Source organism: Colobus angolensis, unplaced genomic scaffold (genome assembly GCF_000951035.1).
Source record: "Colobus angolensis palliatus isolate OR3802 unplaced genomic scaffold, Cang.pa_1.0 Scaffold7, whole genome shotgun sequence".
NCBI classification, from domain to species: Eukaryota; Metazoa; Chordata; class Mammalia; order Primates; family Cercopithecidae; genus Colobus; species Colobus angolensis.
Window position 1 is genome coordinate 27,369,915 of NW_012120709.1, and position 23,954 is coordinate 27,393,868.

A 23,954-nucleotide genomic window follows, 5' to 3' on the forward strand; every position below is an offset into this window, starting at 1 on the left:
GGGGCAATCTGAAAATCCAGTTCATGCCAAGGTGCTAATGTCCATGACAACATTAAATTCCTTCGGATTGTTGAGAGCATCTAACTAAATGTCATCCTTTTACAGTTGAGTAAACAGAACTGAAGAGGGAAAGTGACTAGGCCAGGCTCTCACAGTGAGTCAGGAGTAGAGAGAGGAGGTCTCCTCGCTCACACAGTTCACACATTCCCTAGATCAGTATTAATTGAGCACTTACTGTGCTATGTGTCGGGTATAGAATGAAGAATAAAATTCTGACCTTCCAGGAGGTCAGACTAGAGGGGAAGAAGAACACACGCCGATTATCTTAAATCAGTGGGTTCAATAAAGTGATGAAGACGGAGTATTATGGGACCATCAAAGGAGGGCCTCCAGACTAGCCTGGCAGGTTCATCAAAAGCTTCCTGGAATAGGCCACATCCAAAGGACCTTGGAGAATCAGTGGGAGTTAGCCAGGTAGAGAAGGACATTCTAAGTGGGGGATACACACAGTTAATGGCTCATGCATCCCAGACAACATTTGCTTTTTTAACTAAGGCCTTAACCAAGGAAGCAGATTGCATGAGAAATTGTGGAGCTTGTAAGGAATGTATTTTGGGGGTGGGGAAAACCTTTCAGAGCTTTCATATTACTCCACACAGTCAGCCAACTTACTATCCTATGTGAGGCAGGGGAAGAGGAAAGGCATGAGTCCCAAGTGGACCTGAGTCACCACCTTTAGCTTGGTGGTGGCTTGTTACAAATGCCTGTCCCGGGCTAAATATCCTAAAATCCCAGACCCAGGGATTACCACTTGGATAGCTGTCAACAAGCATCCCTCTTCCAGGGTGTGGGCCCTACTGGCTTAAAAAGAGAATGGAAACCAGAGCTTCCCTAGGGCAGGAACAGGGAGATTAGGCCAGTCCTAAAGGTGGCGGAGCCTTGGTTTGCTTCTGGTGCTAGCTAGGAAGAAGCATCTGAAAGGTGAACTTTATTCTGCCAGCACTGGAGGTACATCCCTGTTCCTGACCCTGGAAGCCTTCTCACCCTGAGATCCAAGGCAGGAGAAACTCCCTCCTGGAGGAGGAATGCTGCAGGGAGGATGGCCAGGAAGCCCTTGAGGGGGCAGGGGATGTAGTAGGCACAGATATAGACTGACTCTAAGATGCTCCATGCCATCGATGAACTTCATCCGGAGCTCTAGGCGGCCCCAGGTGGGCAGGGCTTACCTCCTGTGCTCTGTTCACCTTTCTTCTTGCCAGCATTTATAGGCGGCCGCTCTTTCCTCAGTACTTCTGACTTTCCCTCTCCTTATGCTAACAGTACCTAGCACAAACTCTGGTTCAAGGGGCATTTGAATCAAGCCACTGCCTTACTTGGCTGGTGGGTATGTGGCTGTTCACCCAGTCCTGTTGGGCTAGAGGAAGAAGCGAAAAAGGTATCAGAGATGAGATCCTTCCCTTGGCAAGCTCAGGTGATCAGAAGAATGGCCCCAAGCTGCATGGGAACTTTCCCCAAGAGTACCCCAATATTAAGCTGTTCGATTTCCGTCCCTTCATCTGCTCTCCACCCACAGCAAGAGTGGGTCTCAGCTGGGACTGATGAATCAGTATATCAGGGGGAAATGAGGCATTATTGTCAGTTATCCTGGAAGAATAGCCAGACAGTGTACCCTGGGGATGCAGGATTACTAAAAATGAAAATTAACCAATTAGGTCTTTATCCCACCCAGAGCTCGGGTAGGGGAGGAGGAGCCAGCCCCTGGGCCTTTCAGTGAGATCTGGTTATCCAAGGTGAGGCAGGAGTTTCCAGATACCCTGAACTCAACAGGGGGTGTTGAGACCCTGGTGGAGGTGAAGAAACTCTTGTTTTGCATCGGAGGAGCCAATTATCAGACAACCCCTTTGCTGATGTTTGACAAATAGCATGACAGGGAAGATAAGTCCCACGGGGCTCCCAGAGCCGAGTTTGAGATATCTGTGTAGCATCCATTTAGTAAAAATTGAAATGCATTGCTTGTATCTGCCCCTGACACACACACACACACACAATTTCTGTGCCCGTGTGTATTGGTGACTGGGTGCATCAGACCGTGCATATAAAATACATCAAACTGAAATAAGAACAAAGCCCTGGAGACTACTGTGGTTCAGTATCTCTGGACACATAATGGAAATGCTCGCCTTTGACTGCCCAGGCCTTCTATCTAATAGAGCTTTGGGAGAAGAGGAAGCTGCCTTGACCTCTGTCACAAAGTTGTTAAAGATTCCGAAGTCTCATTAATTTAATGAGAAGTACCTCGGCCTTCCTTCTGTCTACTGATCCAGCAATTTCCAATTATTCACAATCAAGAGAGTCTAATAATAAAAATCTGCCCATTTCCCAAAACTGGTATTATCACAACAGGCTTTGCTGGCTCTGAGTACCAGCAGTGTGTCAGACGCCATGCCCAGCACCTTCTACTCAAGATCTTTAACCCTCAAAATAACGCTGCAAGGTGGGTGTTCCAGTTCTGCGCAGTACGAAAATGAGGCTGGGAGATGTTTAAGGGTTTTCACTCAATGAGTGGCAGATGTGAGAATCTGCTTTTTACCTCCCAGCCCACATCTTGTACTTGTCAAACTGATCTTCTTGGCTTTTCTGTACTGTATTGGTTTTCTATTGCTGTGTAACAAATTGCCACAAAGTTAGCACCTTAAAACATCAGCATTTATTAGTGCAGAGTCATGTAGGTCAGAAGTCCAGCATGGCATGACTGGCTCTGTGCTCAGGCTGAAATCTAAATGTCACCGACTACATTTTCATCTGGAGCACAGGGTCCCCCTCCAAGCCCATTCATGTGGTTGGCAGAATCTACTTCCTTTCCTTCCTTGTCGTAGGAATGAAATCTGTTTTCTTGCTGGCTCTTGGCTAGGGACAGCTGAGCCTCGAGAGACCGTTCTTGGGTCCTTTCCCCATGACTGCTCCATCTCATCAACAGGGAACCTCCCTCTAGTCCAACCCCTCGCTCACTTCATATCTCCTTGGCTTCCTCTTCTGCAAATAGTCAGCAAAAACTCTTTGCTTTTAAAGGATTCTTAGGTCAGGCTCATCCGGATAATCTCCTTCTTTGAAGCCGACTGTGTCATATAGCGTAACCTAATTGCAGAGGTAAAATTCATCGTAGTTGCAGTCCTGGGGAGTGTGTGTGTGCATGTGTGTGTGTGTGTGTGTGTGTGTGTGTTTCTTGGGGGTCATCTTAGAATCCTGCCTACCACACATGCCAACTGTGTAAATTAGTTTACTTATTTTCCTTTCTCCTCTACCATCTGGTGAAAGGGTATACAAGGAGACATCTGGGGCCAGGGCACCGGGAGGAGAGTGCTGGCGACACTTGAGGCAGGAAATCCATACATCCCTTGATCATGCAAATGATAAACTCTGTGTTGTCTCTGCTGGAGCAAGGCGGAGCTCAGGGCAGGGCCCATCCCTTGCGTCCTGATGATGGCCTGTAAACCAGCCCCTGAGGGAAAACTGACAGCCAAGTCAAAGGGGAAAACCAAGGCCTCTTGAAACTGCTGTGGCTAGCAGGGGGGCTGGTGGCCCTGAGGAATTTAGGCCCTGCTGAGAAGTGTGTTTGAGATTTAATGAATATTTGGAAAGCAGAGGGAGACTGAGAATAAAAGGCATTATGGCAAATCGCATTATTATTATTATGACATTATAAGTGCTATTGTATTACAAGCACCATTAGGAGTAGCAATTGCTGTTATTATTAAGCAATCCAGCTTCTCCATCCTCAGCATCAGGCTCCACTCCATGTCAAAGGCATCGACAGCTCCGTGAATCACCATCTGCAGCTTCCCTCACATTCACAGCCCAGTGGCAAGCCTGAGGCCTGCCCATCCCACTGAAGCCTCCAGCCATAGCTCACGTGGTAGATGCCTTTCCTGTGAATTCCAAAGCTGGATTTTCATCTTGGCAGAGAGTTAAGATAGTCCTGAAACCATTCCTGATCATATCGCTCTCTTGCTTAAAACCCTTCGGTGTCTGTCTCCCCATTACCCTCAGGATAAAGTCTGAACCCTGTAACATAACTCCGGTGACCTCCCATTGCCACTGCACACCCCAGCCATACTGAAGGACTTGCAGGTCCCTGAATCTGTCATAAGCTCTTGCTGTTCTGGGGCTCTGCACATGCTGTGGTTTCTCCGTTCATGAAACTCCTCTTTACCTCTTTATCTGGCTGAATCCTGCTCAGCGTTTGGGTCTCAACTTGCGGTCAACTCTCAGCTCAGGAATATCAGCAGCAAGTCTGGTAGAAAAGACCACTTTATACGTGCCGCACCATGTCATTAACCACACTTCAGGACTTGCCCTCCACCTGCTACTAAGTTTAAGCATCTTGAGGACAGGCATGGAGTGTGTTTATCGTCCTATTTCTAGTGCCCAGCATGATGTGTGTTCTCAAGGAGACACTCATGTTTTTGTTGAATGAATGAAGGAATGAGTGAAACTAAGATCTAAAAAGTGTCCAAGAGCTGAAAAACTGTTATGCATATCCCCACCTCCAGCCCCCACCCCCCCCAACTGTGGGAACCTATCTGAGAGCCTGGTGGCCTCTAGAACACAGCAGAGTCAGCAAGACGCCTAGCCCTTGTGGAGAACCCATTATTTGATCCTGCTGCCAATATGGAGCACGTAAATTAGTAAGGAGCAGAGGCCACTGATTGACAGCATCACTCATCTTCCTAAATAACTCCTTGTACCCCTGGTGAGATGGTGGGGCTGGGGGTGCCTGGGATCTCTACATGCCTGATTCTAATGTGTTGGGACCTGGGAAAGGAGACATTTAGCACCTGATGTATAAACAGGAGGCCTGATCAGTGAATCCTGGTCAGTGCTTGAAGAAGAAAGCAAGCCTGCAGAAAAACGGTAGCTCACTACAGCCTAAGGGGAGAGCCCGAGGTGTCCACCAGTTCTCATGTCAATTTGACCTACTGAGGTTTCAGCTGCACAGTTAACCACACAGTTAATAACTACTTATTTAGCACCCAGAGACCCAGAACAGTCTTGTAAATAAAAAAAGTGAAGACAGACCCAGCTGCTGCCGAGGAGGTCAGAGGGCTTTCCACCTGGCCTCTGGCTTCCTCTTCCTGGCAGCATATGACTGAAGTCTTTGTAAAGGTAGTTCTACCCTGATGAGTGTTTGCAGGTGACCATTAATTAATTTAATGAATGTGTATTGAGCACTTGCTAAGCACAAGATATGGTGAAGGGGATAGAGCATTGAACAAGATGGAATATGGTCTGCCTTTGAAGTCCTGTTTGTGGACTCATGTTGGGAAAGAAAAGCAGAGAAAGGACAGAGTTCCCGGGAGGAAGGGATGTGCATGTCCAGGTTATAGGGGTAAATGAATACGAAACATGCAGGGAGAAGAATCCAAAGCTGGGAGATTTAGGACCAATCTCCTATTAAATGAAATTCATTGACAGGTATGAATTAGCCTCCCAGCTGCTACTGTCTTCAAAGACCTATTACACAAAAAGCCATCTCCCAGCCTACACAGACAGCACAGGCTTTGATGCAGATAAAATAGACAGACAGGTACCACAGTTAAGTGGGCTCAGGAGGGAAGGAGAGGATGTAAGGGTACCCAGGAGATTTTGGACTTCTGGTGGCTCCAGGGCTTTCCTGCAAAAAGGCTAAGAGGAGACTTCTGAGACAAGGGTCTGGGGCCTGGTTTCTGCGATGCATTAGATCCCAAGGAGCAGTGAATGGATCTAACTATGAAGAAGAGCCTTGGGCAGGTGAGAGGACCAGGCTGCCAATGGGGTGAGATGAGGCACAGCCTGACAAGTGCTCCCTTCCTACATGTTTTCAGTCAACAGCCTTGACTTCTTTCTATGTGGGGTGCACCAGAGTGAACACTGATAATGTAAGTGCATTTATTTCAAATGGCATCTAGTCCTTGGAGAGGTAGCTTTGAACAAACTCGTGATAAAAAGCTCCAAGTGATGACAGGTGTGTAGATGAGGTGTAATGGGGGCATGATTGAGTGGCCACTTCTGGAGGCTTGAGTGATGGAGGAGGTCAAGGTGGACACTGAGGAAAAGGTAGACAGGAATCATAGCATGAAAAGACTTGTATGTCTGGCCAAGGGTTTCTTGTCCTGTATGCAATAAAGGAGTATTCGGCGAGGGGGAAGTTCTTGATCAAATTTGGAGTTTAGAAAGATCACTCCAGCAATAACATGGAGAAGGAACTTGGAGAAGTGCAAGACTAAAGGAAGAGAAACCAGTGAGTCGTAGTCTAGGACCCAGCTGGTGAGGATCTGATTTGAGGTAGAGATGATGGGGTGGAGGGCAGGGATCAGATTCAAGAGATGTAAAGAAATTAAAATGTCCTCAAATGACAATAAATGAGTGCATACCTGCTTACATGAATGAGATGTGGACAGTGAGAACATGGAAGTGGAGGATGCATTCTAAATTCTAGCTTGATTGACAGGTGGATCATGTGACATTCACAAACAGGGAACCAAAGGAGGGAAGCAGATCCAAGTGGGAAGATAAAGAGTTCAAGTTAAAGAGTGATACAGTCTTAAGGCTATCTTCCTCCTTTTCAGCTTCATTATAATATTCTAAGAAATTAGAATTGTTTAGTGTTCTCAGGACTCCTGGGGTGAGAACATTTGAAGTTGTCAATCATTAATAATCTCAGGGGTATGCTCCGACACCACCTCCTAGTGGCCTAGCCTGGTGCTGAGCACACAGTGGGGAAGATAGAATAAGGGAAGGTAGAATAAGGGAAGATAGAATAAGGGAAGATAAAACAAGGGAAGACAGAACAAGGGAAGATAGAATAAGGGAAGATAGAACAAGGAAAGATAGAATAAGGGAAGGTAGAATAAGGGAAGATAGAATAAAGGAAGATAGAATAAGGGAAGATAGAACAAGGAAAGATAGAATAAGGGAAGGTAGAATAAGGGAAGATAGAATAAAGGAAGATAGAATAAGGAAAGATAGAACAAGGGAAGGTAAAACAAGGGAAGGTAGAATAAGGGAAGGTAGAATAAGGGAAGATGGAACAAGGGAAGATAGAATAATCACTGGTCTTCTTTGCCAAGGGCCTGGATCTTAATTCCATATCTGTCTTGGGGCAAGACATTTAACTCCTGGGTACCTCGGTTTCCTCTTGTACCACGTGTGAAAATGAATAAAACCTGTTCTGTCCACTTCCAATTACGGTTGGGAGACCCAAAAGCAGTGCATGAAAGTGCCCTGTCAGCTTCATTCAGCCACATTCGTGGAAGCAGTTGGTGTTGTTATACTCAGTAATAAATTGATATTTCATAAATCACTTTGATGTGGGTGACATGAGGCCACCAGCCTCCTCTCCCAGGCAGTTAGGGTCCAGGGCTGAGCATGGAGCAGAGAGGATCAAAGGCTGAGGCTTGGGTGAAAGCAGGCAAGACGTGAGGGACTGCTGGAAACCCCACTGTGAAGGGGGTTAAGGATTTTAAACACCACTCTTAAGAAGCAGAGCCGGTTCTGGAGTGAAGAGGCTGCAAGTAGGGCCAGATACAACCCAAATGGGTCCAGGTGTTAACATTCGGAGAGATTTCAGAGGTCATAGAGGTGTTGGGGTGACACCTTTTATAGGTTGCCTGTGGCCCTGGTGGGAAGGGAGCTGTTAAGGTTCTTGGGCTACCTGGGGCTGAGGGCTTTATGCAGACGCCAGAGATAGCCACCTTTGTGGCGTGGTCTGGTGGGCTTCAGGAAGGCCTCCGCACACCGCCTTCCTCACTACCTGCTAATGATCCCTGAAAGTACATGAAACATGCATTCCTTGAGCTATTCTATTATTACTTCTAATAATAGTAATAAGGAGTCTGTATCGTGCTTCCAGTCTGCACAGAGCTCTCCTATATATTATCATTTTTGAGTCTCACAGTGGCACCGTAAAGTCTTATTTCCCCCATTTTAAAATGAGGAAACTTTTCTGATTAAAAAAGATAAAAATAAATAAATTAAAAGTTTTTTAATAAAAAGATTGGTTTTTGGAATGTGGGATTTCAGAGAGGAAAATCTAGGTCAAAATGCCCACAGACAGTGTATAATGTAAAATGCCGCGACTCCAGACCCGTACTCATTCTTTCCAGCAGTTATTCTCCTAACCGTTTAATTAAGCCCAGAAGGCAGTTTTTGGTTTCACTGATTTTTCTAGGTGCCAGGGACACAGCAGTGAGTGAGACAGTCCATTCTACCTTCCAGGAGTTCACAGGCCAGCGGGGAAGTATTTGAGGCTCAAATAATGATGACCGTGGAGAGATTTTACTAGGGGTGGCTGAGGCTGCTGGACAGCTTTCAGCAGAAGTTGGCCAAGTTCACCAAGCTGCATTCGACTGCCTGTTTCTCTGAGCCATCGTAGCCACACAAGCCTGCAGTTATACTGCATTGACTTCTAATTCCTTCCCACCTGCTGCACCCTGGTACTTGCTGTGACTCCTTTTCTGGGTTCTTCATGCTGAACAGATGCAATGTGAGGCAAACCTCAGCTCTCCCATGTTCTCAGTGAAGTGCTCAGTTTTGCCTGGCACACAGTTGGTGGTCAGTAAATTGTAGTAGTTATTATTAGAATTACTGCTTTCTTGTGATTATTCATGGTTGGAAGATCTGGAATTTCAACTAAAGGCGTCTATCTCAACACAAATCGCCCCACCAAGCAATTAGCATTTTATGGTGACTTATTTTCTCTTTCGAGACAGAGTCTCTGTCGCCCTGGCTGGAGTGCAGTGGCACCATCTTGGCTCACTGCAACCTCTGCCTCCCAGGTTCAAGCGATTCTCCTGCCTCAGACTCCCGAGTAGCTGGGACTACAGGCACACGCCACACAACCACGCCTGGCTAATTTTTGTATTTTTAGTAGAAATGGGGTTTCACCATGTTGGCCAGGCTGGTCTTGAACTCCTGACCCCAGGTAATCCACCTGCCTTGGCCTCGCAAAATGCTGGGATTCTTATTTAGCAAAACTTTTCCCATTTGACAAGTAGCTAAGAATCATCTCTTGCCAAGCAAAGAGGAAGAGAAAGAGGAAGGCAAGACCTCCAGGCCAGATCTTTCCCTTTGGCAGGGCCCAGCAGTTCAGGGGGACCAGGAAAAGGGAGGAGATTGGGGCAGCGCACCCACTTTGGTGACACCAGCAGCATGGAGGATGGACTGCACTTGGACAGAAGAGGACTCCCAGGCCACGCGTGCCTGTGTGCCAGGCACTCCTCATGGATTACCTGTGCAAGGTAGATGCTCTTACCCACACTTTACAGGTGAACACACCGAAAGTTCAGAGACCCGCCTGAAATCAGCCAGCCAGTATGTGGCCAAATGAGGGTTTGAAACCAAGACTGCCTTATTTCAAAACTTGTGCTCTCTCTAATACATGCTACTGTTTCCTGATGAGATTGCCACACTGCACCATGCCAAAGGGCACCATTCACATGGTCATCAGTATAAATGGAACCTGGGAGTTGAACAGTATAGTGGCTAGATATCCCAAAATCAGAGGCATGATCTCCATTAAATAGCAGCTATTGCAGAGGAGAAATGACGAGGCCTGGTGGGATTAGAAAGGAAGGGACAGCTTCAAGAGATATTTAAGAGATAGGTTTGACAGAATTGGCGGTTGACTGGGTGTGGAGTTAAAAAATAAGGGAGTCGAGGCTGTCTCTGAGGTTTCTAGCTTAGGTGCCTGGGAGAATAGTAATGCACTAATTGGTTAGGAAGGCAAAGGGGAAGGGGCTGTTGGGCAGAAAACATCATGGAATGCCACTTCCCCTACTTACCCGTTTGGCCTGAGTTAGGAGATGAACTTGATTTAAGGACACTTCCTGGACCTGTGCTTTGGTTTCTTGCTTTTCTACTTCAGGTCAAACACAGAAACTTAATCTGGGTCATTAAACGTTCTTGTGCTTTTAGCTCTAGTTGACTAACCTCGTCCTGTCCCCAGGGTTGACTAAATCCAGCCCCCAGTGACAGAATTTGACTGTTTAGCCCAGCTGAACATGTCCCCAGGGCACTGCTTCTCCCAGACCTCCCTTGCAGAAGCTGCCCACAAGGTCTGCCCAGCCTTTCCCTTATCCCTCCATGTTCCCAGACAGCAGACACTAAAGCTATGTGTTTCTTGGTACCAGACCCTGTATGGTATAAGGCATGGTCAGCCCCTTGCAGCCATGGTAATCTCAGAGTTTCACAGGTCCTCTCTTCTCTCTTCCTCCAACAAAACTACCTCAGCTCTAGGACCTCCACTTGTCTGGGCCCATCCCCAGCTCAGCCCCTACACAGAGCCTGCTGTTGCTCCCTGGCCCAGGTGGTGGACAGGCAGTAGACCCACGAAGCTTCCTACAGCTCACGGTGAATGGATGCCTGTTGGTAAACCAGGACATTGGACACAGCACATCTGCTGCAGAAAGTGGGGGGCGCCCTTCCGCATAGCTCTCAAGCCATTATCCATGAGGCATTCCTTCATCCCCGGGTAACATCCCCCTGTATCCACTTGTGGTTCTGACCTGACCTTCGACTATAGCTATTTGGACCCTTCCATACCATTGTATACACAGAGATTTGCACACATGTATGCACACGTGCACACACACACACATGCACACACTTTTAAAAATGTTTTTCATGTGAAAGCCCAGTGATAAGAAAGCAAGCTGTCAGGATTTTTAAAAATACAGTAATGCAATTCACAGACGGCAGTCAGTAGTTAGCCCAGCTTCTACGCATGTTTTTACACCTTCTGGAGGTGTGACAGGGTGTGCTTGGTGTTAGAGTTGGCCACAGTGAGACCCAAGGCATTAAGATGTTGTCAATCAACTGTCCTCAAAACAGCATTGACCAAACAGCTTCTAGGTATCAAGCACTCTGTAGCTGCAATGTGAAGTTCAAAAATGAGGCAAGCGTATCTTTACTTCCTGGAAACACACAGCCCTCTGTAGAGAGAGGCCACGTGTGTGAACAAAGACTGCAACACGGGGTCTGTCACAAAGCCACCCACACTTGGAGTCGTGGAAGACCTGGTCCTGGTCTCTGCCCCACCACTTGGCTTTACCAGGTTCCATTTGCTCTGTGCTTCACCCTGGTTCCCTGGTTTGGGACAATGGGAGTCGACGCTTGTTGGGAGCAGGGACCTTCAGGACATCCCTTCCTGGGACATTTATAAGAAGAGGATCAAGGTCCCCATGAGGACCTGTTCCACCTGAGGGACTGCTTCCAGCCCTTTCTGTCATGGTATGAAGGTTACAACCAGCCAGGCAGTGTGGCTGGGGCAGGGTTGGGGAGGCACAATGGGAGCCTAAGTGAGCCAGGTGTGCATTCCTGGGTAGGACTCAAGATGGGTGGGCAGCGGAAACTGGGTGAACTTTAATCCCTTCCATTCCTGAAATGTGTTAGTTTTACGAAATATCTGTCTCCACAAAATGTCCCCACCACTTGACTTTGGATTTGTAAGAAATGTTTCTCTGAATAGATGTACAGTAGCACTTCCCAGATTATGTTCTAAAGCATGCTACTGCCAGGCACTCATGGATTTTGGAGGAGGAAAAAAACCCACGGTCCTGATTTGTTCCATGGTCAGTGTGTTTGGGAAATTCAGGGTTAAACAAAATTAAACCAGCTGCTTCGCTGCCGTACTTTTTTCAGCCTTTAATAGGCTAGTGAGTATTATGAATCTTGAAAAGGCAGATATAATGTGCATTGTTTTCCAGCCTTATTTGAGCGTGGAAACTTGTCTTCATGAAATTTCTGGAAACCTAATGCCCTGAGGAACACGCTTTGAGAAATACTGGCACAGAAGATGTTCATTGTTTGTAAACTAGCGGTGGTCAGCTATTTCCCATGTTCTTTTAGACAATAGTCTAAGTTTAGATAAAAAGAAGAATTTCCTAACTGTAAGGATTCTTAGATACTAGAACCTTAGAGTGTCGTGGGAAATGGCAGTAAAAGAATGTGCCCCTCCCCCTTCCTTGTCCTTCCACAGGCTATCCCATGAGTCATTATAAATAGAACAAATTATCAAGGAAACTTCTGGAATCTTTTTATCTTTTTATCTGGTTTGGCCTTTGAAAGTTGCCTATAATTGAGGGATAAGAAGGTAGGAATAAAAAAGCAGGAAGACAGACTGGCTGACTTCTGGGTAGACTGTCTCTGAGTGTCTGTAATGAACTCATTCATTCTTACTCCACCCAGAACATGCATTTGAAGGGAATACCTTTCTAACTTAGGTTTCCAAGACAAGTGGAACTGAAGAGGCAGAGAGCCAGAAGCTGCCCCAGAGTTCACTGTGATCTTTCAGTAGCTGTTGTATTTGCCAAATATGATGCTAAGCTTTGCATGCATCTTACTTGTTCCTTGAAATAACCTATAAGGTTGCTAATATGGTTTCTTTTGTAAAAATGAGTATCTGAAGCCCAGAAGGTTACAGACCTTGCTTAAAGTCATACAGCCAGTGTGGTAAGGAACCTGGATTTGAACACCAAAGCCTGAGTCCGCTATATCACCCCAGCTGCCACTGTGAGTCTGTGGACATCCAGGGCCTCAGGGCTTCCTTAAAATGAGCCTCCAACCATCAGGCTATGCATGTGGGGAGAGGATGGAGTTGGGCTGATGTGTCTGCCCACAATGATAAGGAAGCCAGGGAAGAGGACACTTTCCAGCCCCTGCCAACCATGCCCAGGTTTGCCCACAACAGTCTGGCTCTGCCCCAGTCACTGAACCCTTGCCAAATGAATCTTCTTCTCATTAGCCGTCTGCCCCCTTGTGCCTACCGATAGCCCACAGCACATGGGCAGCTGCCCTGTTGGAGAGATGGGAGATAATATCAATGTAGGAATCAGCACATTCTCTGGCATGTCCTTGTTCCCCTAATGGGAATGTGGCAGGATCCAAAATACACTTAATCCTTATCCAAATCCACTCTGTCAGGCATTGGTGGCTTCAGAGGAAGCTTGGTACCTCCAGTTTGCACGTGTAAGCTAATGAATCCGGGCTCTGGGCAGGTGCGCTCAGGCCTGCAGCCTGAGACCTTGGCAGTGACTGGAGCTGTGTGGCAAGGATACAAGGGCGGTGCCAGGGGCCTACAGCAGCTAAGTCTTCAGAAGAGGAGACTGCCTGGAGGAAAGCAATATTTCTGCCTGGCCAGAAGGAAAGCCCAAGGCGCTTGCCATCTGTCATGTCAGGCTGAGTGGCTGATGGGCTAGTCCTTGGGTCTGGAAGTCCTGTGTACCCCCAGGGTGTGGAGCTGTGTGCGAGGCACTTGGAATGAACATGCAATGAATGTGATTTTTGTGTGAAAAGGTGGCCTGACACACATTTGAAGGCATCTTTCTGGGAGCAGGGATCAGTGAGCTGAATAATCTACACCCTCTTGACTGATTTCACTGTACAGGGTCCAGGGAGACCTTGGGGGCCAGGGCTCCCAGCTCAGAGGAGGACACTGCCCCTCTCTATAACTCTAACTGGCCTCGGTGCACTTACACATGCAGGCTGACTATCACTTGGCCCCACCCTGGTGATTGCATGTGGACCGTGGGTTGCAGGGAGAACTCCTTTGAGCTTCTAAATGTCACTGCCTTAGATGGGGTTTCCCTGACTGCCTCATCTAAAGGAGCAGTCCCTCACCCCAAGTCCCATCCCCCTAGCTATACAAAATGATGATGAATTTGTTTCCTTACTATCTGTCTCTTCCACTAACTGCAGGCTTCCTGAGGGCAGCAAATGTGTCTCTCTCATCCATATCCTCCATGCCTAGAACCATGTCTGGCACATGATAAATGCTTAAATGTTTATCAAGTGAATGCAAAAATTAGTGGTAAATGAAGGCACCACCCTACCCACAAACCTTCAGGTTGAGGTTCTGGGGAAGCAAACTTGGTTTGGCATTCCTCCGCTGACAGTTCCCTTGGGTTCCATCACACCTAGGACAGAGGGCACATTCACAAGCCTGGCATCCTCACTCTTATGGTCTGGCCTCTGCTGACTGCCCCAGCTTCGTTTCTCACCATCCCTTTCCCAGGGCCCCTTGTATCCAGTGTGCTAACCCACGCTTCAGGTGTTTAAGACTTAGGGTCCTGCTGGAAATGCAAACTCCTGGGCCTCAGCTCCCCGGATTCGGGTTCAGGTGGTCTTAGGTGGGGTTCAGGAATCATCCTTTTTTTTTTTTGAAATGGAGCTTTGCTCTTCTTGCCCAGGCTGGAGTGCAATGGCACGATCTCGGCTCACTGCAACCTCTGCCTCCTGGGTTCAAGTGATTCCCCTGCCTCACCCTCCCAAGTAGCTAGGATTACAGGCACGACCACATCTGGCTAGTTTTGTATTTTTAGTAGAGCTGGAGTTTCATCATGTTGGTTAGTCTGGTCTCGAACTCCTGACCTCAAGTGATCCGTCCGCCTCGGCCTCCGAAAGTGCTGGGATTACAAGTGTGAGTCACCACACCCAGCCCTATCATTTTTTAAAAAGGAACCTGGATGATGCTGACGGTAGAATCACACTTTAAAAAGTGACGTCTTCATCAAAGTACAAGTACACCACGGGCAGTTCACTGAAAGGGCCATGCACTTTCTGAGCTCTGTGCCCTTGTATACGTGGGGATTTCTGGCTGGTGTAGCCTTTGACCACCCACAGTTCTCCACCCAGAAAATGCCTATATATCCTTCAAGACACAGCTCAAGCATCCCACTTCCCATGGAAAAAACCCCATGTGCCTAGTGCTGCCTCCACTGGGCACATGGCTTTTTTCTTTCTTTCTCTGGCTAGTGCATCTTGTATATACTTGTTTAGAGATCATTCTGCTTTTTTTTTTTCTCCTCCACGATCCACTGTCACAGTGTTAACTCCCAGAAAAACTGCTCTCATTAACTCTGGACTCCTAGGTCTCAACAGACTGTCTGGTGTTCTCTGGACTAGAATGAAGTACCCAGACGTGCTCTACCAAAGTCCATCTCTCACTTCACCCTTTCCTAACTATGTTCTTATTTCTGATGCTGGGTCTTTCCAGGAGTTCTCACTCCAGAGAATGGACAGCCTTGTGGATGATCGTGTCAACATCCTGGGATTTTCCATTTTCAACCAATCCCATGCTTTCTTCCAAGAGTTTGCCCAGAGCCTCAACCAGTCTTGGCAGGAGAACTGTGACCATGTGCCCTTCACTGGGCCTGCGGTAAGTACCCGCCAGAGCTCTTCCTGGTGCCCCTTGGCCTCTGCACATCGCCCCTCTGTGGATCAGCCCCTGGGCAACACACCCTCCTGGAGTCCAGCCGTCTTCAGCTCCAGTCCCAGCTCAGAGAGGGAGGTAGAAAGTGCGGGAAGTGGTTGCAGGGGGTGATGTTTGGGAAGCAATGAGCTGTAGACAGCGGGGAGAGGGCTGTGTGGAGGTACTGGGTTGTCACTTAGTGATGTCTGCAGGTCCCCCGCGGCCAGACTCTCAATAATACCGTTGCCGAGAGCTGCCTGAGTTTAGGATCCAAGAATCGTTTGGAAGGACCTTTAAGCTGATCTACTCCCTCATTTTTCAGATACGGAAACTGAAGCCCAGGCTGTAATGCGATATGGAGTGGGGATGTGGGGGTCTTGTTCAAGGGCAAACATCGAGGCTGTTGCAGAGTGGAACTAGCCCCAGGACTCCTAGCTCCTGGTCTGGTGCTCTGTCCACCCCCTGGCCACTTCCTGAGTCAGGGCTCATCTGGAGTGGCTCCCTTCTGCCCAGTCCCTGTGCTTCCTCTGTGCAGTTCTGGCCCCTTTCCGCACGTGTAATGGGAGCAAACCTTTCCATGGCCATTCTCCACTGAGCTGGATGTTCTTCTCTGGGGGGCAGGCCAAGAATATCTGCTTGTGTACATTTGTTAAAAGGCAAATTCTCAAGAGACTAGGATTGTGTGGCTTTTTATGCCCTGCCTAGCCCCATTATACACATTATTTTATTTTTAAAAGCTCCACGAGGCAGCCCTTGTGATGCTCACTACAACTTCCTGAGGCAGCTACTATCAGTATCTCCATTTTACAGATGATAAAACCGAAGCCCAGAAAGGTTAGGCAAATAGCCCAGGATCACACAGCCAGTGAGCAGAGGACCAGAACCAGAACCCAGGCCGTATGGCTTTACTGTTTATACTTTTAACCTCCATGCCACTTTGCATCTCTCTAGGACTGTTATTTCCTTGCCATGCTGTACTGTAATTGAGCCTGGCTAGATGGAAGTACAGTGACACATGCATAATGACATTTTGGTCAGCAATGGACAACTTATATGATGGAGGTTCCAAAGATGATAATACCACATTTTTCTTGTCCCTTTTCTATGTTTGGGTATGTTTAGATATGCAAGTACATACCACTGTGTTACAGTTGCCTACAGTATTCAGTACAGTCACATACCGTACAGGTTTGTAGCCCAGGAGCACTACGCTATACCATATAGCCTAAGAGTGTAGTAGGCTATAGCATCTAGGTTTGTGTAAGCACACTCTCTGATGGTCACACAATGAAGAAATTGCCTGATGATGCATTTCTCATAATGTGTCCCCACTGTTGAGCAACACATGTCTGTAGTTCCTAGGTATTTGTTGAGTGAATGAGTGAGTGAGTGAGTCAGGCAGAATGAGGAGTTATAGATAGAAGTGGAAAAGCATCAGATCTAGGAGCTGGCGATGGAATTAGGTACACTCCTGGAGTGGGAAATTCTCTGGTGGGTTTTTTTTGTTTGTTTGTTTGTTTGTTTTTTTTGAGACGGAGTCTCGCTCTGTCGCCCGGGCTGGAGTGCAGTGGCCGGATCTCAGCTCACTGCAAGCTCCGCCTCCCGGGTTTATGCCATTCTCCTGCCTCAGCCTCCCGAGTAGCTGGGACTACAGGCGCCCGCCACTACGCCCGGCTAGTTTTTTGTATTTTTTTAGTAGAGACGGGGTTTCACTGTGTTAGCCAGGATGGTCTCGATCTCCTGACCTCGTGATCCGCCCGTCTCGGCCTCCCACAGTGCTGGGATTACAGGCTTGAGCCACCGCGCCCGGCCTCTGGTGAGTTTTAAAAATAGGAGGGATGCCTGTCTCCGATAAGACATGCCCAGAGGCAAAGGCATATCTGGACATCCACACACTTGGCGTCTAATTAGTGCTTGGTCAACATGGTGACCTTGGAGGCAGGCTGCGGAAGCCAGGGCCCGGACTTAATGACCTTTCGCAAAACTCTGTGCTTTTATGATCGTGCGGCCTCGTGGACATCTTAGGAAGGAAGGGGTAGCTAAGGAGGTCAGAGCTCATGGAAAACTCAGGAAGCTTTGATCCAGGGAATGGGACAGGAGGAGGGGGTTTGAGAAACAGAGTTTCATGAAGGTTTATGGAACCCATCCCAACAAGCTATTTTAGACCTAAAAGAGGCAAAAATCCATGGGAAGGATTGGGGAGGGCAGCTGAAGGAAGGAGTCATGCCCATTAAATGGTTTAAGGGACAGAGAGGGGCATCTCAAAGCACAGTTTCATGTGCAGGATCAGACTCAACCCCCAGCAGCAATGCAAGCCCTGTTCTCCCAGCCGAGTCTGCTGTTCTTACAGTTCTCATTCCAGTATTTTAATAAGTCCTGACCAATTTGAAAGGCTTGCAACACAATATCAAGAAAGGAAAAAAGAATCTGTCTCTTTTCCTTCAACCCAAGCCTCACCACATTTGGTATCTGGCCTAGCGAAGTAAATGATCCTAGGCCCTATTTCCTCATTCTCTCTAAGGGTGTCTGCCTTTGCTTTTGATGCTCACATTGGCCACGAGCAGACAAATGAGGGTCCTTCGGTTCCTAGTGGGCTTCTTTGTAAGGATCCAGCACAAAGGCCAGGAGTGCCTTTCAGAGAGCTGTGGGTCAGCGCTGCCATGGTCAGACAGGATGAAAAGGTCACTGGCCTTGGAGTCACAGAGCCTGGAGTCGAATACTGGCCTAGACGTTTTCTCACCATGTGATCTTAGGTAGTGATGTAACTGCTGTGGGCCTCAGATTCTTTTACCATAATTTTAGGTGAATTATGCTTGAACATCTTAGAGCATTATTGTGAAGATGGAATCAGATATGATTCTATCTTCAATTCACAGTTATTCACCAAGTAAGTTAATATAACAACCTGTATATGCCAGATGCTGGAATAGGCATTATTAAATATATCAGGCAGCTTTTGCTATGTAAATGCTGTGTAACAGCCAACTCCTAAATCTCATGGTACATGATAAATATGCATACAGTACACATTTATAAAGCTCGTGGACCTGTGGGTCAGCAAGGGAGCCGCTCGTCTAAGCTGGCCCGGTTGGGCAGCTCTGCTGCTCTGGATGAGATCTCTCAGCATGCATGGGTTGGCTAATCCAGACTGGGCCTACTTGGGGCCATTACCTCTTCCCCTGGACCAGCAGGCCAGCCCGGCATATTCTCATGGTGATGACAGAAGGACAGCAAAGCAAGTGGAAACACAAGGACCTCTTATTCGTAGGCTCCCAGAAAGGCACCCACTCATTTTCTTGGCCAAAGAAAGTCACACACACAAACTCAATGTTAGGGAGTGAGGAAATGTACACTCCCTAAAAAATGCAAAGGCACATGGTAAAAAGTGCATGGAAAAAAATGCAAAGGCACATGGTAAAAAGTCTGAATACCCAAATACAGAGTGTGTCTTAGTCCATTTGTATTGCCATCAAGGAATACCCGAGGCTGGGTGATTGGTGAAGAAAAGAGGTTTATTTGGCTCCTGGTTCTGCAGGCTGTACAAGAAGCATGGTGCCGGTGTCTGCTTCTGGTGAGGGCCTCAGGAAGCTTCCATTCTTGGTGGAAGGCAAGGGGAGGGGGCGTATGCAGCTCACATGGCAAGAGAGAAAGCCAAAGAGAGAGGGGAAGAGGTGTCAGGCTCTTCTCAACAGCCAGTTCTTGTGGGAACTGGAGTGAAAAGTCACTCGCTCCTGTGAGAAAGGCACAAAGCCATTTGTGAAGCATCCATCCCCTTTATCCAGCCCACCTGGCTCACTGCCACATGAGACCTGGGACCAAACAAACCGTGGCAGAGTGGGATGAAGGGCTGGCTCCATCACATAGTCACACAGTGAAGATCAAAGCTGCTGTCCTCCAGATGCACCATGCAGGAGCAGGCTTCACCTCCACCTCTGGGAAGGTGACTCCTGGGCTTATGTTACTCTCATGGAAGCAGAGGAAAGCCATGAGTGCTGCCTGCAGAGGTCGGGGAAGGCTTGCCCCAAGAAAGGGAGGCCAGTAATTTGCGGCTCATCTGTGTGCAGTACACCAGGCAGGGTCCACGGCATCCCAGTGGAGCAGGGGCGCTGTGCTGACTCGCTCAGTGGACTGGAGAGGGTGTCTTGTCATGAGGATGCTGCCCAGGGCCGTTTAAAAGATAGAAACCCTGACCTCGTTTATCTCCTTCCCAGTCCAATGTCAGACTTCCGAAGGCCTCAGCATCTTATGCCCCGCAAGAATGCTTGGGGGGTATTCAGTGAGTGGGGGTGTTCTCTGAGGCTCTCTTGGTGCTGCTGGCGGAGAATAAGAGTAAAGATGGCCGGGCGCAGTGGCTCAAGCCTGTAATCCCAGCACTTTGGGAGGCCGAGACAGGCGGATCACGAGGTCAGGAGATCGAGACCATCCTGGCTAACACGGTGAAACCCCGTCTCTACTAAAAAATACAAAAAATTAGCCAGGCGCCTGTAGTCCCAGCTACTCGGGAGGCTGAGGCAGGAGAATAGCGTGAACCCGGGAGCTGAGATCCGGCCACTGCACTCCAGCCTGGGCGACAGAGCGAGACTCCACCTCAAAAAAAAAAAAAAAAAAAAAAGAATAAGAGTAAATGGGCTAAGCTGCACGGGCTCAAGGCTGTCTCACGGGACCGTGCGAGGAGCATCTATGTGGACCTCAGGCCTGCAGCTGGTCCTTGTGCCGATCACAGATTTCTGCGTCTACTTTAGTCAGCTTTCTCTCAGCCAAGCCCCTTTGGTTTTCTTGCCAATAAAATGGACAAGTGTTCTTTCTTCCTGAGGACAGCAGGGCGCCCATCCCACTGGGTTTCACCTTGGCACAGAGCTGAAGACTCCTGTAGCCCTTCCCATGAAATTATCCCGCCTTCTCCTATTTTCCTCCTCAGGGCATCCTAGTAACAGTTAAGAGTGGTCATGTAGCCCTTTTGGACAAGTGGGGAAACTGAGGCATGGAAGTACTGGATGGCACATCAAGGGTCCCCCAAGATCAGCACTCCAATATAACCTGGAGTAGAACCTACATCTATCTCCCAGTGCCAGAGACCTCCAGCTACTGTCTCTGTGGCCTCCGAGAGGGAAGGGAAGGTATTCCGGACACTCTCATCTCAGCGTGTGGAAAGGAAGCTCACAGCAGCGACAGTAGCAACACACCTTTCTCAAGGCTTCTCACTTTAGCAACCAGCTTTTGAAAAGTGGTGCCTCTTCCTGTCTCTTTGGAGGCTGAGAAATTCACAGCACAAACAGCCCAGCTCTTTTATGTTCTGGGGAGCTGGAAGGCAAGAGGGAGTCAGTTCCAGGAAAACAGCCTGGTTCTGTCCCCGCCATCGAGCGTTCTACAAAGGCTGCAGCTCCAGCCTCAGTGGGGACGTTCTCTCTTTCTCTCTCTCTTCTCCCCTTCTTTACCCTTTTCCCCCTAGACCTTCCTTTCTGTTTCTCTCTCTCCACACGATGTTCCCCGCTCTTTCTTCACTCTTGGCGCTTTCTTCTCTCCATTGCCTTTTTCTCCTGACTTGGATAAGTGTCTCCCGCTATTCCTAACCTTCTGGATCAGTCCACGCCCCCAGGCCATACCTGCCAGGTGGCCAACAGGAGCAGCAAACGTGCTTCTGCCTGAGACAATGCAAGCAGAAGATGGGGTGTCGCAAATGGAGACACACACCCGCTAGCTTCACACGCTGTTCCCATTAATCACGCGGCAAAGAACAAAAATCCTGGAAAATCATTAAAATTACAGATGGCTAGATTAAGTAATTAGAATTTAGGCTAAAGCAGATGTTTGTAATTAAGTGTTTATTTCATTGAATAAAATCCAGATTGTAAGAACGATTCCATGAGATTTTAATGGTTCCTGTCCTGGTTTTATATTGGGGGGTAGAGTTTAAGCTGCAGAAGTTCAGAGATAAATCGGCATCTGGGGGATCCTGGGAATCCCGTCATCTGAGGCGTGGAGAGAGATGAGGTTCCAGGTGTGTATTTAGGAGATATTCTTATTTTCATGTCATGGGAGGGGGAAGGAACTCAGCCACAGCTCCCTGAGTCAGAATTGATTCATCTTAATTTATACAGAGCCTTGCATTCCCCTAAACAATTTGCAAACAGCTCAAAAGAAAATAACAATGAAGAACCAAATGAAAATATAAAAACAAGAGAATCGAGAGTTCATTGCCAAGCAACGTTTTGGTGCCAAGAAAGAGGAGAGGATTTTAAATGAGGACTGAGTCATTTGGGGGATTTAGTATTTAGAAGAGACAGGGACAGGAGAAGCAGAGACAAAACCAAGAGGTGTGCACACACAGATGAGGAGCGGAGGCCACAGAAAGACAGAGCGGAAAAGGAAATGGAGTAAGAGAGTAGAGAAGGGGTGGAAATTGAGTGAGGTGGGGGGGCGCCTCCTTCCTCTGGTGGGCCCAGAAGTGGAGACATGGATGGAGGGCTTTCTTTTTTTTTTTTTTTTTGAGATGGAGTCTCTCTTTGTCGCCTAGGCTAGAGTGCAGTGGCACAGTCTCGGCTCACTGCAACCTCTGCCTCCTGGGTTCAAGCAATTCTCCTGCCTCAGCCTCCCAAGTATCTGGGACTACAGGCACATGCCACCACACCTGGCTACTTTTTTTGTATTTTTAGTAGAGATGGGGTTTCACCATGTTGGCCAGGATGGTCTTGATCTCCTGACCTCGTGATCAGCCCACCTCGGCCTCCCAAAATGCTGGGGTTATAGGCATGAGCTACCACGCCAGGCCCAGAGGGCTTTTGTAATAGAAACTGCTTCTCCCTGACTGTAGCCCCAAATGCTTTCCAGAGCTAAACGAGTAAGTAATAGTGGAGGGAGAAAGCAATTAGGAGAGGGAGAAAGATGCTTTGGGATGGAGATCTGAAACAAGATGGAAAAATTGATGAGGCAGAGAGATGACGGGCTCGCACACCATCAGAGGAGAAATTGGGTGAGGGCAGGAGATTGGTGACTGCGAGGAGATAGCTGCAGGCACAAGGGTTGGGAAGTGAATTCTCAGAGTAGTTTGAAGGATCCAGTTGAGAAGTGTGGGCAGATTGCCAGGAGCCTGTAGAAGAGAGCGGCCTGGTGATGGGTGGAGGAACCCAAGGAGACTGCACTGGGAGAGAAGACATTTGGGGTTTAGAAGGGGTCAGCTCTGACCAGCCCAGGCTGAACCACACAGAGGAACCGTAAAGCCCAGAGCCTACAGGGGACTTGTCACTGGTTTCGTCCCTCTGAAGGCCACGTACAGATGGAGAGGAGACCAGAACCTTGAGGATTTTCCTTCCACCTGCTCCCCGCGCCCAGCATCCCTAGCTGGCATTAGTACTAGAAGCACTCGAAGAATCTTGAAGGCCCTGGAGTTGGAGATGCCAAAGAACATTGCCAACAGGCATGCACGGATCTCTCAGCATCCACATCATGCGCTAATAAGAGAGCATCAGCCAGGAAAACCATGTCCCAGACAGAGTGGGAATAGTGGCAACCATGTGGCAGGAACAAGCTGGGGGCTTGGTGGGAGGATGTGAGAAATGGCGTGGCGCTTTCTCTGCAACTCTGCCGTGATGAGGGTCTCTTGGGGACCAGCACACAGCCTCACCGGAGGAAGAGGGGACCTGGGGAGGGGGCCTGTAGACTCTGGGGCCTGGTGCAACGATGCCTCTGAGAGGAAAGGGATCCCCAGGGCCTTGGTACCAGAGTACTCTCGGCAACAGAAACCCTGTATTAAAATGCCTTGTGGGAAAACGGAAATGTGTTATTGCGTGGCTTAGCAAGATTCCAGAATGATGAGGTTGGAGACCAAATCTTTTCCATCTCTGCTGTGTCCCTGCTTGGTGCCAGCTTCATGCTCAGGCTGGAGCTGGGCTGGCTGCAGCAGTCCAAGCATCCCAACCAGACACAGACATGTCCAGAGGAGAGAGAAGGAGCGTCCTCTTAGGAGACAGGAAACTTTCCTGAGAAGCAAGCCCCTCCTTCCAGGCCACAGTTCATGGCTCGTTGTTCCAGTGGGGTCACTCACACAGTCCCGAATCACATATTGGCATGGGGACCTTGGACCACCCAGGATTCCCTGGGAACTGGGGCTGGCTCAGCCTCCTCTGAAGCTCCTTGCAGCTTGGCACAAGGAAGGATACCTGAATAAAATGAGAGGAAGAAGGGGAGAATGTGTGCTAGATAGGCAGCCAGTGGCTAATGGCTCTTAACTGAGGGGCTAACGTGAGGACAAACAGCCAGTCTGGCCAGGAGGCAAACTGGGTGATGGCCCCAACCCAGGGCATTCGAGAAGCCTGCCCACCACCCCTTCCTGCCCCCACCCTGGCACCAGAGTCCCACACTCCCATCTGCTGCTGAGAAGGCAACAATGAAAGATTGCCCCAAGTTGTCCTGGGAGATGAGGCATAAGAATACATCTGATAGAGCAACGACAACCTGGGCTTCTCAGCGGGATGGAGGTGGAAGACAGTGCTGTGGAGAGGGGAGGAAGCCAGGCTGGACAAAGGGGTACCGGGCCTCCAGGCCTTGCTTTGTGACCTTGGGCAAGAGAAGAATGTCTTGTGCCTCAGTTTCTTCATTCGTAAAAGAAGAAAGTCAGACAACTTTTTTTTTTTTTTTTTTTCCTGAGATGGAGTCTCACTCTGTTGCCCAGGCTGGAGTACAGTGGTGCGATCTTGGCTCACTGCAGCCACCGCCTCCCAGGTTCAAGCGATTC

At 48.4% G+C, this 23,954-nt stretch overlaps 1 protein-coding gene across 2 annotated transcripts in view; it reads left to right on the forward strand.

The window, feature by feature from the left end:
- Positions 1-23,954, forward strand: part of GRIK4 (glutamate receptor, ionotropic, kainate 4) — a 432,235-nt gene that overhangs the window by 287,299 nt on the left and 120,982 nt on the right. For both annotated transcript variants that reach the window (XM_011926979.1, XM_011926978.1), the window contains exon 8: positions 15,029-15,190. In XM_011926979.1, the coding sequence (XP_011782369.1) occupies positions 15,029-15,190 (162 nt within the window). The remainder of the gene's footprint in view (positions 1-15,028; positions 15,191-23,954) is intronic.